The 15,363-nt window shown below is 40.1% G+C and overlaps 1 protein-coding gene across 2 annotated transcripts in view; it reads left to right on the forward strand.

Annotated features, from left to right (window-relative positions):
* Positions 1–13,825, forward strand: part of csgalnact1a (chondroitin sulfate N-acetylgalactosaminyltransferase 1a) — a 39,255-nt gene extending 25,430 nt beyond the window's left edge. The window contains exons 6-9 of one of the 2 annotated variants that reach the window (XM_004549716.6): positions 7,912–8,090; positions 8,344–8,438; positions 8,654–8,735; positions 11,056–13,825. In XM_004549716.6, coding sequence (XP_004549773.3) covers positions 7,912–8,090; positions 8,344–8,438; positions 8,654–8,735; positions 11,056–11,351 — 652 coding nt within the window. In that variant the 3' untranslated portion in view covers positions 11,352–13,825. Of the gene's footprint in view, positions 1–1,353; positions 1,776–7,911; positions 8,091–8,343; positions 8,439–8,653; positions 8,736–11,055 lie in introns of those variants that run through there. The other variant, XM_076886620.1, reaches the window with a different exon arrangement.
* The last annotated feature ends 1,538 nt before the right edge of the window (positions 13,826–15,363 follow it).

The following is a 15,363-nucleotide window of genomic DNA, read 5'->3' on the forward strand; positions in this document are numbered from 1 at the left end:
ACCATTTTAGCCCTTCGGTAAATGGTTGCCTATATCAGATATAGAAATGAACCTTCAGGGGTTTAACATTTACCTTTTTCCTATTTTGGTTGCTCAAAAATTGGCAATGTAGAAGGATTTACCAGGTAACCAAACAGACAGATTGATACCATGAGGTAAACATTAATGCTAGCATGCTAATGATGCTAGCATGCTTTGATGTTAACCAACATACTTTAACATTTTAGGGTTAACATCTCCTCACTAAACACAAAGCACAGCTAAGCCCTGATAGGTGCAGTTATACAGTGATTTAATTAAAGTGCAAGGTGTCGCAAATCTTCTAAGCTTTTTTTTAACTAAATGACATCTCCCAAATGTGAGCTAATGCTTATTTTATTTTTCCGTTTTTTGTTTTTATCAATTTTTTCCTTTATACATACATAGCTCCGACTTACAATAGTACTTTCTAAGTACATTATATTATATACCCTGCAACATTTTCTTATTTTCTTCAGTTTATCCAGATTCCACCCTAAAAACCAAGTCAAGGAGAGGACTGACCAGAGGGCTGTTTCTGTGAAACGAAACTGGTTCACACAGAGCACATGCCTTAATTGGCCAGCAAGTCAATATCTGTTTGCAGCATGTTGGCATCATTAGCGACTGATAAGATTCTGCACTTCCAGCAAATTCAATTTAACACTATAACTTGGTTTAGTTTGTCACATATCACCTCTAGCTATTTGTCTTGGTGTTTTTTTGTTTTTTCTATTAAATCACATTGCAGTCACACTCCCCACTTTTAAATAGCACAGTGTCCCTGCTCAAATTTGTTTGGGAAGCATTTACATGACTACCCACAGCCAATATAAACTACTTGAGGCCAATTTCCCAAGAGCCTAACAAGATCTAAATTGTCCGGGCTCTCAGGCAGCTTTTCAGCCCATATCAACCTCTCTACAGGGTTTAAATTATTACCTTTTTTTTACTGCAGGTGATCATTATTTGAGAGTATACGTATTAAAAGTCAGTATAAAAGTATTTGCTATTAAAAAGCAAGGTTCCAGAAAGCAGGGCCTTACTCTCCAGCGATTCTGTCTTTTTTTAAACATACAGAAAATCAGTTGCAGCTTTCAAATGTGGTTCTTAACACATGCACACTTCAAAGCCTAAACTCAGACTCAAACCCACAGGGCCTTGTATGTTTTCGAGCCTTACATGCTAGAAGATAATGATTCAACACAACATGAGTGGAGCAGAAACCAATGGAGACGGAGAGGGGGGCGGATTGTGTGTAAAGGATGGAGAAGAATGAGTGATCTGTTCTGTGGAGATACCAGTCGATACATATGAATAATTACTGTGTTTCAGATGCAGAGGGGAGCCAAAGGCTGAGGGAAAAACAGAGCGAGAGGAAGTAAGAGAAGAGGTGTAAAGATAAGATATCAGAGCTGAAAGAACTTGAACAAACCACAGATTTTTCCGGGGATGGAAAAAGGGTGTCACCAAGGATTATACATGAAAATCTCACAAAGATAAAAGGCCCAGAAATTTGGAGAGACAAAGCATCAAAGGATGAGATCACTTTGTCATTCCTTTCTCTTTATCTTGTAGCAACTTGCCTTTTGCAATTTGTGCCATTACTTCATTGCACAGAAGGGTTAACGATCTCAGAAAAACCCACTGGGAGCTTTGAGTGAGCACGAAAATAAAGTTGAGAAGTTGGAAGAAGATTATAAGTGTATGAAATAATATCCAAATCTCTCATGAGTTTGAAAGCTGTCCAATATTCATTATGAAGAGATCTGATGCCTTTAATACAGATCTATTTTGAAAAAACCATTATTAACTTTGGTAGGTGTCTTGCCTAAGGGCCTCAGTCAGAGAGTGATCATGAGTCTACATTTTTTATAGTTTGCACTTACCCCTTTATTACATGCGTGGACTGCTGATTCCCCTGCTCGCCATAAAGAACAAGCATCCAGAGAGGTTATGCATGCCACCCCCTGCTCTGTAAACAGAAGACAGCCAAACATGAAGTATGAGTCGTTTAAAATTTATTGCACGTAAAAAAATCATAATTTGAAAAGAAAAAAAAAAGCAGCTACTGGCATTGCTGAATACAGAAAACACTTGAGAGATGTTGAGTAAGTGGAAGTTGACTTTTTTATTTATATTTTTATGTATGTATTAGGTGGAAACTACAGTTGTACCAGTGAGTCTGTGAGGCTGGCCTAAATGCTAAATGCTCACATATTAATATTTAGCAGGTGCAATTCCACATCTTTATTTTTGCTAATATTAGTAAATCAGCACTAAGGACAATTTATAGCTAATCAAATATAGCTTGTTTTGATCAAACAAATATCTGTTATTACAGAAACTGGATTGGAGGGTGGCGAGGTTTTGCAGATGCATATGATGGTAACTTTTGGGACGTACAACAATCGTGACAGTGTAGAGTGACTCGCCTGCAGCCAATTGGCAAACGTTGGAAAAAAAATGCATATTACTAAGAATATGTATTTCCTACAAATATGCACATATTCTTTTTTGCCTTTTATTAACTCGTTGACCAAGACTTCCTAGCAACTGCTTTGGTAGCTAGCAGATTGTGTCCCGTAGTTTGCATGAAAGGCGCCAACTTGTCCGGAAACACTTGGCTACTATCCAAGCTGGAGTGAAACTGTGAAAAGTGCGACTCAAACTGGAAACCCACAGGAGACCGTATTCCTTCAAAGTAAAACTTGTGCCTCTTGAAACATGTTAGCACAGCTTTTGCTTTTAAGGATGTTTTCCATGTCCGGTTTGTGTCAAGTTTTGCCACTGCACGGCTAGTAGTTAGAATTAGTTTGCAGACAGGTCAACATCTTCTATGTAAACTACTATCGACTGAGGCTTTTAATGCAGGGGACAGATGTAATCTAGCAGCATCCAACAACCAATATGTCAAACAACTCTTTCATGGTATCACGCTAACAGCGTCACAGCTAACAGATTGACTAGCACTAGCTATTTATTTTGATTAGGCTGTTTATTTGTCAGCCTGATGTGATATTAAATAGGGTGCCAACTTTGGTTAGTCATTAAAAAAATAAAATCCTGGATTCTAATCCAGTCTGTGTATTCTCTTTATGGATTCCTTCTGATTACTCTGGCTTCCTCCCATAGTCCAAAGAAATGGGGTTACACTTTGGCAAATCATTCAGACATATACCGCATGACTAAATTGCAAGCTTGCTTCTGTGATATCTTCAAGAAGTGTTGAAAATGAAGAGAAATGTGTATATGGCCTCATATTAGATGCACCATATTTGCAGTCAGTCCTCCCCTCCCTGTCCTGACTGAGCAGAACTAACAGGATAAGACCTGCTGCTTAGACACAACAGGGAAGCTCTTTACAGATTCACTCAATCTGACACAATTTCAACAATTTCACTCCTACTAAGTACCATTAGGTACCATCACGCCTACAGTAAACAAATTGACTATTTTAGATCATAAAAGTGTGTGTGTTGGGAGGAGGAGGCTGATGCCTGTGGGTAGGAAGGGAGAAAAAGAGCAGATATAAAAAGTAATTTAGAAAACAAGGATTTATTTCTGGATTAAGTTGACACACAAATGTGGGGTCTATGCTCATATTTCTGGACTTGCAGTCATGAGACACAAATACACATAAATGTGTGGAAGCATTATTCAGAGAGGAAAATCACTTGAAGCAAAGCTTAGATTCTGTATTAAGAGCGACGTAGCAGGCAGCGACTGCTTTGCAAGCCTAGAAAACCGCTTTATAGTCAGCGTCATCTTTTCCTATTCGAGCCAGGAAGCATTTTAGCAGTGGTATGTTAAGTAATGGCACTCATTCAATATACAAACTCTTGATGTCTAATATTAAATAAAATATGCATGACAAGATTTTTATAAAACACGCACACACACTTACTTAGCCAGTAAAAGTGTATCCCTGGATGAACTGTTATTAAAATGAACCAAAGAACAAGCCATGAAAATCCCAACTGATTAAAAGAAGATAATGAACAGCAAAATGCCTTGAAAATAAACCGCTTACTCCAGTATCAAATTACAAGACAATAACGTTGATTATATTACAAATAAATTAACTCAAGTTCCCTGTTGAAGGGCCCTCACAGGCTGCCTCATCCAAGCTTTTTGTCAGTCACTCCAGAAAAGGAAATGCAATCAAGTCAGTTATCCCCCCTGCCCACAAACATACCTCTACCATGTGCTTGATTGTGGAAATATTTTCAAAAGCACCACCCACTCGCGGACCAGAAGGAACACTTATACCACATGCCTATAGGATTGAGCAAGAGACAAACTCCTGGAAACAAGTGGAGACGGTAGCATTTTGTTCCTGAATAATATTAGTAATCAGGATATTCTGACTAAGCTAAATGTCTCTGTAAAAATTAAACACACTAAGCAGCTAGATTAGCATAAAGACTGGAAACAAGGGCGAGGCAGCCTGGCTCTGTCCAAAAGTAAAAGTTTTTTTAGGCGTATTTTAAGCTGCTCCTTAATCTCCCAAGGGATGGATCCGCATGTTTAATTTGGCACAGATTTTCCAGATGCAGCGCTCCCGTTTTCATCTGGGCTTGGGACCAGCAGTAGAAGTGAACTAGCTTGTGGCCCACTAATGCTGGGTTTGTGTCTCCTTCCAGTCAAGGGACCTTTCACATGTACAACCAAAGTGTCAACCACTACACCAATGGACCAATCTGACATCTAAAATCAGTTTTAAAGAAATAGTCGGGCATCTGACATCTTCTTGGTAGCAGGTATGTAGTTAGTGGTACCACTAACTTTACAAGTCCTCACAGTAGTTTAGCTTAGTTTGGCATAAATACTGGAAACTGGGGAAAACGTCTAGCTCCACATCTCTGTCCAAACGTCCTTAAAAATGGTATCTATAATGTTCACACCTTCTATATTGTTTGTTCATTCTGAAATGATGATCCCAGTTTTTGTTTCATTCTTTTAAAATCTTCAATGCGAAAATGACTTTAGTTGTTCTCAGTGGATTTCCTAGCAAACAGGGATAAACTACAGCTTTAAAACTAAAGACACGAAACAAAGAGCAGAAGGACGTCCGGCAACTTCACATAAATTCTCGACGTTACTGTGCGTTCTGGTTTGTTTGCGAGAAATCATGATGTATTTGCAGACTGAGCCGATGGGAAGCTCGTCTCCCATTAAAGTAAAGCCTGAATCAACATGTGAATAAAGCTCCTGTTGCGTTAACATTGTTTAAGACAAACAGAGCTATTGTTCTCCGTCTCTGCCATCTGTGGACGGTTTAGTGCCAGCGGGTGGGTCCGCGGGGACTCTTGTGTGTAGACGGTGAAACAGACTGACTCGGCTTGAGTTTATAGACTCGAGATGTAGATGTGGAGGCCAGGCTCCGTGCACTGACAGCACAGAGCGGGCAAGTTAGCGCAGACATCCAGATATTTCTACCTGTATATGAACATTTCGCAGATTTTCTAAAGTTAAGACAGTTCAGGGATGTGAAAGCTTTTTTTTTTTTTTGTCTGTGTCTTTAAATGACAGGCAGAAGTGGTTTTTCAGACTATATAAAATAGTCTCATTACTGGTGTCATGTTTTTGTTTCTTTTGAATTTAGAGCCACTGGGGACCAGAGGGTTTCATGTCTTATTTATGGGGGAGGTTGAACGGAAGGGAGCGAGACAAAAGCTTTACACAGCAATATACATGAATCAATTTCACACACTGAACATTGTTGCAAACGTGACACACTCGCACAGCGGGGATTTAGAAATGTGGGGAGTATGATTCAAACCACCTCAGGCCAAATGTTTCTTCTGGTCATCCAGATTTTCCTTGACAGAGCGTGTTTCCCAGCATCGCATGGATGAAGGAGGGTGATGGATGCAGTTTGTCCTGCTTCACACTGAGATATGCGAACTGTTTTTTTTTTCCCTTTCTTATTCATCCTTTATTCAAAGCCCATGCAGTTGTGTGTGTGTTTTTGTCTGAGTCTGTGAATGCGCATACATGAGGAACGGATTAGTCACAAACAGTGTAAATTGTTATGCTTAAAGAAAAGCCGCAGCTGTGTACATCTGGATCCAGCTGTTTCTCTTCACTCGTGCTTCAGCCTTGAACAACTCAGTGGCCAGTGACAGAACCAGCTGAGTTTCCCATGAAGCGGAGTAAAAAGAGTGGGAATTTGAGCTGATGTGCACTTTTGTGCGTCATCATGTTTAATCTCTGGGTGGAACGTTCAAAAAGCAGAAATCAGAGGATTAGAAATTCTAAAGTTGGTTAAGCTGAATTGTGGCGCATGGCCCTTCAGCGAGATGAGCTCTCAAGATTTGTGAAAAATGTGTGAGCTGCGCTATATTTCAGTGTTAAAGTGGCTGCATATCAAACAGTCAAATCACCATTACCAAAGTTCATTACCACCAAGTAAGATTTAAACACAATTCAGCTAAGTAGAAATCATAAATTAGAAACACAGTTGCAGCACAGTAATGTTTTGTGAGGGGAAATTAAAGTGTGCTAGAAAAATTACTCAATCAACAGCAGAGCCCTACAGCTAGAATTTATTCAGCAGCATAAATACGGCAATTAATGCTTAATATGTGGTATGTAGATAAAACGGAGTCATATATGGAGCACAGAATCTGCAAACATAGGAAAGATCTGCCATATGTTAAATAATAATGTATAGAAAATGTCTGACACCACTGCAGTGGTAGTAGTGCAGCCTCACCTCATAGCAAGTAGCTCCTGTCTTTGAATCCACTGGCCGGCTGTGGCCTTTCTGTTCTCCTGCACCTTTCACGGGTTTGCATTGGGTACTCCGGCTTCCCCTCATTGTGCAAAGACATGCATGTTGGGATAACTGGTGATTTAAACTGGCTGCAGGTGTGAAAGATTTTATGTCTCTATATGTTAGCCTGCATTAGACCGGTGACCGGACCTGAACCAGAGAAGCGATTAAGAGAACGGATACAAAAGATGGCCTTCAAATTATGCCGCGAAAACAGTTTCATTTCGATATAAGGGGAAAGCATTTGGAAGAATTGAACATGACTTATTGAGATGTGGGATTTAATTAAGCTGTTTAGTGATTAGACTCCGATGACCCATCGTGGGAGAACGGATCGTCAGAGGTGATAGGAATAATGACAGGACCCACCCGAATTTAGACACTAGTGGTGAAGATGAAGATGGAGGCTTGGATGGAGCTCTGTTACCGGGGTGAGGCAGTGATGGGGAGGAAGCGGGTTGCATGAATGATGCGATGATGTCAGCACTGAGTTTGATGGCGTGGGAAAGTGAAAGTGACTTGAAGAATAGACTCGCAGCCCAACATCCAGGCAAGCAGGCAGATGAGTGATTACAGATGCTCATAAACTACATTTGTTCAGATGAAATTATTAAAAACTGTATTTATTTGAGTGCAATCAATAAGAGAAGTAAGTTCTGCTTCTGTAGTGGGTAAATTGTGGCATGAGGATAACTGGGGACAAAATGTGAAGCAAGCAAAGTTGAGTGAATATGATTTTTGTAGGCTCTTCTTCTTTGTGTCGGTGCCTCCGTCTACAGAACATACATTATAGCAGGTCTCACTACCATCTTGTAAATCTTGCTGCTTTCCTTCTGTTGCAAATCACTCCTGACATTCATGTCTGCCCACTCCACCCTGCCTGCACTTTCTTCTTAACCTCTCTTAATGAGTCTGCTGCTTTAGATTGATATGATTTTTGTAGGCAAAATAAACAACAGTGCTTGCAGATAACACCATGCTGTTTGTTATTTCACTGGAATTCAACTTTCTTTCCTATTAATTCATTAAATTGTGAGGCTTTTTTTCTAGCTTCTAAAGTGCTTCTAAAGTTGGCTAAATTACCCAAACTACTTCTCTTCGCCTTTCTAAAGGGAAGCAAATTTTAAGAACTACACGCTGATGCAGCTGGACGAGGAGTTCTCTCGGGGGCGGGGTCTGGACATCGGCGCCCGAGCTTGGAAGGGAGGCAACGTGTTACTTTTCTTCTGCGACGTGGACATCTACTTCACCGCCGACTTCCTCAACACCTGCCGACTCAACGCACAGCCTGGTGAGATGACTGCTGTAAACTCCCATGAGACATGCGGCATGCAAAACACTTTAATGACAAGACAAAATGCCAACTCTGGGTATTTGTAACAACCCTGGTGACAGATTTTTATAATTGGATTTTCAGTTATCTCAGGCTGAGTTGAGTGGGCCTGTTAAGTTTTCTTCTTATTTTCTATTGTGTAGTAGTAATGCACACATTCCCATCAGATTACAGCTGCTTCATCTAACAGTTCTTTTTTTCTGCATCTCAGGTAAAAAGGTCTTCTACCCGGTGTTATTCAGCCAGTACAACCCCAGTGTGATCTATGGAAGTCCCGATCGTATCCCAGCAGTAGAACAACAGCTGGTAACACACACACACACACACACACACCTTCTTTTCATCCCTTTTTCAAACCCTGCCACGCACTTGTGGAAAATACCACACTCAGCGTGGCGCTGCATTGCAGAACAGTTTAAAAACACTTCACCTCTCCAGTTGCTATAAGTGGACAAATCCTGTGTGTTGGACTAGTATTTCTTTCCACACGCTGTTTAACGCTCGCTTATTTCCTCCTGTAGGTGATCAAGAAAGACACGGGCTTCTGGAGGGATTTCGGTTTCGGCATGACCTGCCAGTACAGGTCCGACTTCCTCAACATCGGTAAATATGACGGTTATTTACAATCCTGACACGGGCATCGTGCCCATCGGCGCATCTTTGCAGCGAGGACTTGGTAAACAGTTGCTCCTGGGGGCTGATTATCAGTGTGCAGGTGTTACGTAACGCAGGGCGAAAATGGTCCTCTGAAAATGTGCACTTTGCCACTCTTAACGGCGCCACCGCTTAATGGATGTAAAAAAAAAAACCCTCACGGCCCAAATGGTTCAGTATCGCATTACTTTTCTTAACAGGGAGGAGATTTTATTATATCACTCTGCGTGAAACAGCTCTGAGCTGCAGCAGCATATATTAGCATATCTCATCGCCCCGTGTCCTCTCCATCTGTATATCTGGCAAGGAATATTGGCTCTGTAGACAGATTTACATCAATTTAGTTTGCCTCCAAAGTGAAATCAATTCGAGGCTACTGTGGAACTCTGAGTGCTTTATTGTTTAGGGCCCACACACATGCACACACATTCATGCAAATGTCCTCACTTAACTATGCCAAATTGTAAAACACAGCTCCAAGGCCAGGAGTGTTGTAAAAGGATAGTTTGGCATTATGGGGAAATAGTAATGTTAACTCACTTTATGTTCCAAGTTGTATTCCACTTCATGTATTTATTTATGAGCGCGTATCGATCCCAGAGCTGAAAACTAAATGGGATCTAAAGAAAAAAACACAGAAGACATTAGAAACAGAATGAACAGCTAGCCTGGCTCTGCTGAGAGATGATTAACTAACACAATATAAAGATAAATATGCAGTAAAAAAAAAAAAAAGTTTAAAAGAGTTTAATTGATGCATGGCAAGTTGGCAGATTATTTTACATAAACAGAGGCCAGCTGTTTAATCGTTCAGCGGTGGAGCCAGGCAGTTTTTAGAGGAGGGGCAAGGATGAGACCTTTAGTCACATTATGGTGGTGCAGAAATCGATGTTTGTCGCATCATTATTGTCATTATAAGGATGTAAATACACTCATTAGCCATGTTATTAGGCACTCCTTGTTAGTATCAGGTTGGGCACCCTTTTTTCCATCTGAACTGCCTTTCTTCTTCCTGGCACAGATTCAAGAAGGTGCTGGAAACATTCCTCAGAGATTTTGGTCCGTGTTGACATGATAGCATCACACAAAAGTCTGCACATCCATGATGGGAATCTCCCATTCTGTCACGTCCTGAAAGTTGTTGACTGGATGGAGATCAAGTGACTGTGGAGGCACCGAACTGAATGTCACGTTAATGAAACCAGTCCAACCACACGCATCAAGGCAAAGCGTGTAACAGACACGCTGGTCCGCCGTGTCCATTTCCCCCTTTGGATCTCTAAAACGTAAATGTACATGCATGCAGAAGTTGCAGTGATCTGCAGTAACAGCAGAGGGAGAACTACCGGTAAATCTCTTAGGAAAAGAAGGAATGCATGTAACGTCTTTGTAGACTGATAAAGTTTTATTTCCAATTTCATTCGTTTAAAAAACAGCTTTAATCCAAAGAGCATGAGATGGGTGGAAAGAGGATTTCCATCTGGGTAAACAACAACAACAACAAACTGAGAAAAACAATTACATCCTAATTATTTCCACTCAGCTGTAAAGTGGGTGAGAGAAACAAATAATGTGGTAAGTGGGTCTGCTTCTGTGTTTGTGTCACAGATTTCTAAAGGAATCTTTAAAATGAGACGGGGAACAACGAAACACGTGCGAGAGCTAAACACGATTAGCGTCCACAGTTTCCTTTCTCACCGAACTCTTGATGTGAAATGAAATTATGTGTCTCCCCAAACGTATTTCTTTATAAAAGCATAATTTAGTGGTTCATGTTTGCACTCTTTGTTTCATCATAAGGATGTCCTTTTGTTTTTTTTAGGCCACGAGTGCACATTCAGAAACAAGCACAATGCATCCATTTGTGCAAATGTTGTGTCTTATCTGTGTTTGCCCCTGCAGCTTGAATTTAAAACAAAAAAATGCAAAATAACAAAATAAGGCAGACAGGGAGAGACGGCATAAACAAAATAAAACTGCAGGGAGGTACAAAGTGCAACTGAAAGCAGGCACGAGGAGTTCTGGCGTCTAATGTGACAGGTTTAAGATCGCCTGGTCACAAAGCCCAAATGTCTTTTCTGTCCCCACAAGAAACAACAAAACAAGGCCGTGGTTATGATCACACACCACAAACTCTAATCAGATTTCATAATCAGCATCCAAAAACTCTGGAACTAAAAAAATGTTTAGAAAATTGTAAAAATAAAATAAAAAATTTTTTAAAATGCGGAAAGTTTCCTATCGCACGCTCTCCTTCTGTTCTGCCCAGGAGGTTTTGACATCGACATCAAAGGCTGGGGCGGCGAAGATGTTCACCTCTACAGGAAGTACCTCCACAGCAACCTTCTGGTGGTTCGAGCGCCGTCGCGAGGCTTGTTCCACCTGTGGCACGAGAAGCACTGCGCCGACGAGCTCCCGCCCGACCAGTACCGCATGTGCATGCAGTCCAAGGCCATGAACGAGGCCTCGCACGGCCAGCTGGGGATGCTCTTCTTCAGGCACGAGATTGAAGCTCACCTCCGCAAGCAGAAACTGCAGCAAAACTCGAACGCTAAGAAGACTTGAATGCTGGAGTCAGCGGCTGAATTACGGTGGCTCTCTGTGCAATCGGAGCTGGTGAACCCAGCTGATCTGAACTTTATGCTTTAAGCGGATTGCTGTGAAATGCTCCTGTTTGCTGTCTTGCTGAGAACTATTGAGATGGTCTACCCGGGAAAATCCCTCCCTGTCTTGTTGGGTTAAGTTTTTTTTGTTCATCTTTTGGTTGGGTCTGTCTAGTTCTCTTTTACCTGCATTTCCAGTCTTTGCACTAGGCTAATGCAGGCTTAAGTCTGTCTTGTCATCTAACTCACACCTAGAAAACAAACACGTGGTTACCAAAATCTAAAGCTTCTCCTTTTAATGACAAGATGTGAGGACTTTGTTTTTAAGGACTCAACATAACAGAAACTGTTTTGTCTGCGCATCTTCACTGTTGAAGTGGAGAGTCGGACACTTCCTGCAGCATCCATCTGTACTGTAAGGTGCTTTTCAGCGCTCTCCAGAAGAAAACGTGGAGCCTAAAATTTTGAGCTTTAAGTTGACTGTGAACTGCGTGCCTTCTGTGAATAACTCCTGAACACTGTCTGCTCTGGATGGTCAGTAAAACTAAGTGATCCTTCCTGCAGGTTTTATATAGATTGGGGAACACTGCCACCTAGTGGGCGGGGGTTGAATAACGTGCTTGTGAACAATTAAGGACTTTTATAAAGCCTTAAATGGTCTTGTAGGTTGTTTTTAATATATACATATAAATTATTGTTTATTGGTCTTCTTTGTTTTATTAATATTTTTAATTTTTGTAAATGCTACAAGCTTCAGGCAGTGTTTGGTGTAGGCGTTTCACTTTTGTAGTGAAGTGAGAGTATAACATGAATCACTTAATTTCTGGGTGTTTCCCAAAAAGTGTGGCATATACAGATGGGTTAGAAATGACAGGAAAACCCAACACAAAGTTATGAATCTTAGTAAGTTAATTGACTGCCAGTTGTCAGGTGTCTGTCTGTCTCACACATTGGTCCAAAATATGTGTTTGAGCAGGCTGAGATTTGGAGACTTTGAACCCTCGTGTCCTGTAGACGGGGATTGTAATCACATCTGGATAGACATGTTTCATTAAGCGATTGAAGGTGGTGCGCTGGCTTGCAGCAAGATTTCCCTCTAAGTAGGGATGAGTGGACCATTAGGCGTGAGGTTGAAATGCCCGTCACAACATAAAATCACTAAATCCCCTCGCTGTGGGGTTCTAGCATTCAGGCCTGTACCGGTTTTTGATGCCAGACATGAGAATGGGATCAAGGATGACTCATCCGGCCATGGCACTTATTTCCACGTTTCTGACAAATAGTGCTTTAGTGGGTTTGTCCACAAAAAGTTCAGCTGTGCATTCATTTTGATACAAACCACAGCAGCATCTCTGTCTGTGTAGCTGATGATGGATTGTTATGCTGATGTCGTCAGATCGCTGACACTCTGCCACCTGAGGAAGAGTCGCTCCGTTTGTCTTGCACACATCAAATATGCGCCATCAGTTGTTGTTTTTAAACCTACCCACTGATTTGTTTTTCCACTCTGCTAAATGCAGATGTCACTTTAGTCACTGTTCCCTGTGAAACACCAGCGAGTCGAGCAGTCTCGGCGACCAAAGCTTCCTTTCTTCTTCATGCAAAAGCGAAATCAACTGGACCTGCCCACCATCTTTTAATTTGTAACCCATCTTTACATATTTATGCCCACAGTGTGACTAAAGATCACTTCCTTTTTAAATATTTAAATTAAGATAGACGTGAACATGTAGGCTACTTTGTGTTTTCATTTACTTAATTTGCGGCCACATAAATTAATGTGATAAAATGTAAATGTAAATTATTGACGATGACTCAGAAAGTCAGAACGGGACTTTTAATCTTAAGGTTTTTATTCCACGTGACTCAAATGTGACAAAGATATGAAAACTTGCCAGTGCAATACTAAAGAAGAAATGTGACATTACACATGTTTGAGTGTAGTCACAGAGATACACAGAGATACCTGACTTGTCTTTTGTGTTTTATTTTACACAAAATCACATTCTTCTGTGTGAAAGTCATTCAGATGATCCTTTTATATTTGATTCTTTTATGTTCAAGATATTTCTTTCACTCCATGTAAATGAGCTAAATAAACATTTGTTTATACTTTATGACTTTGCTTATGTCATATTCTGTAGTTATCAAATCCAGTATACCTATAAGATGGTTTGCATTACAGAAAATATTCTTTTTTTCTACTTTCAACCGTATTTTGACACGTGTAATAACACAGACATGTTCATCTCTGTTTAGTTCTTTCTTATGTGTTAACTCTTGATCCAAAATGTCCAGTACAAATACATTTTTAAAAAGTAAAAACAAAAATGTTAAACAGAGAATATATTATTACAGGATAATACCAAATAATGCTATTTATGTTTTTTTTTTGTTTAGTTTGCTTATTTTCACAATAAATGTCATCTAAGTTTTTACGTTTTTTCTGTTATTTGATCATTTTTGCAGCGTCTGTTTTTCTTTCATTACACTGCTTTTTTTCTAAATGTTTTATGTCAATAAAGACATCAAGGCAGAGCCAGTCGTATGTTCTTTAAAGGTTAAATAAAGTCCTCTTCGCCATATTGATTAAAGCAGTGTTTCTCAACCAATGTGCAAGATTATCTGGTTTCATCATGCTAGGCCAACAAACCATTCGGGGGTTTTTTTTGTTTTTTTTTTAAAGGGGGCATTTGCATCACAGAAGAGCCAATGATGGTTCTGATATCTGGGAAAAAAATAAAAATAAATTATATATACATATATATATATATATATATATATATATATATATATATATATATATATATATATATATATATATATATATATATATATATATATATATATATTAGGGGTGCAACGATACACACAAAAAAATGTTCATGCCTTTTTAATTTGTCATTTATTAAAATTATAAATATATATTTTAACTCAAAGGTACAGTTTTTAAATTTAACCCTAACCCTTGTGCGTGTTTTTTATTTTGACAGCGAATGCGCACCTGCGGACCACTTATGTGCAGCCCTGGTTATATAGCTCATCATATTGCAGCCACAGAAATTCTTTTGTCCATGAAACCATAAAGCTGCACTTTCTTTTTGCCTTATAGTCTGATTTGTCATAACTTTTCCGTTTTGTGGTAAGCTTTTCTTTGGCTGTCACTTCTTCACCCTGACCTGTCTTATTTGGCTCAGCAGAACTGAAATATATATCCTGCTGCTTTTACACACGCATTCACATAACGCTCAGCGATTCTCTGGGCGATCAACCTCTTACATGTTTAAGCTGCGGGAGATTTCACTTGTCATGTTTGCGTAGTAAGCTAACAATTAATAAGATGATGTCAGAGGAATTGGTGCACAAATTATCACCACTCACCAATCAGTACTGTCGCTCTCTATACACAGTTCGCGCGATTTCAAAGTGAAAGCAAAAAAACAAGCGCAAATATGTCACATATTGACAGTGGCTCACCGATGCCAATGACATAATTACCCAGCTACATTTCTGAAAGAATGCAAAAGCATTGACATATATTTTTCCTTCCTACAATAGCCCGACGGGCAGGGCAGAGATAGATTTTGGTAGCCCGACTGGAAAAATCGCTAGCCCCAGGACGTGGGGCTAGCGATATTGCGAGCCCTGTATCTGATTGAGGAATCACTCATCTTTGGAAAAGAGAGTTTATTACAGAGAAATGGCTCTTTCCAAAATAAAAGCTATACTATCTGCTTCTTCTGGGCTATATTCTCAGCAGCATATTAAACATATCAGGTCCCCATAAGGAGAATCATTGTAGCATGCGTGCTTGTTGTTTTTGTCTTTGCACTAGGATGATGTCGGCGTAAATGTGCAGTCATATTCATTGTGTTCCCACTAGCGCTTTCAGGTTAATCTCGTTGAAATGACCTTAACGCCACAACACGGCAAATCTCCGTTAACGAGCTACCGCCGATCCCCCGTGCATGGGG

The sequence above is a fragment of the Maylandia zebra genome, linkage group LG7, assembly GCF_041146795.1.
Source record: "Maylandia zebra isolate NMK-2024a linkage group LG7, Mzebra_GT3a, whole genome shotgun sequence".
In the NCBI taxonomy this organism is placed as follows: domain Eukaryota; kingdom Metazoa; phylum Chordata; class Actinopteri; order Cichliformes; family Cichlidae; genus Maylandia; species Maylandia zebra.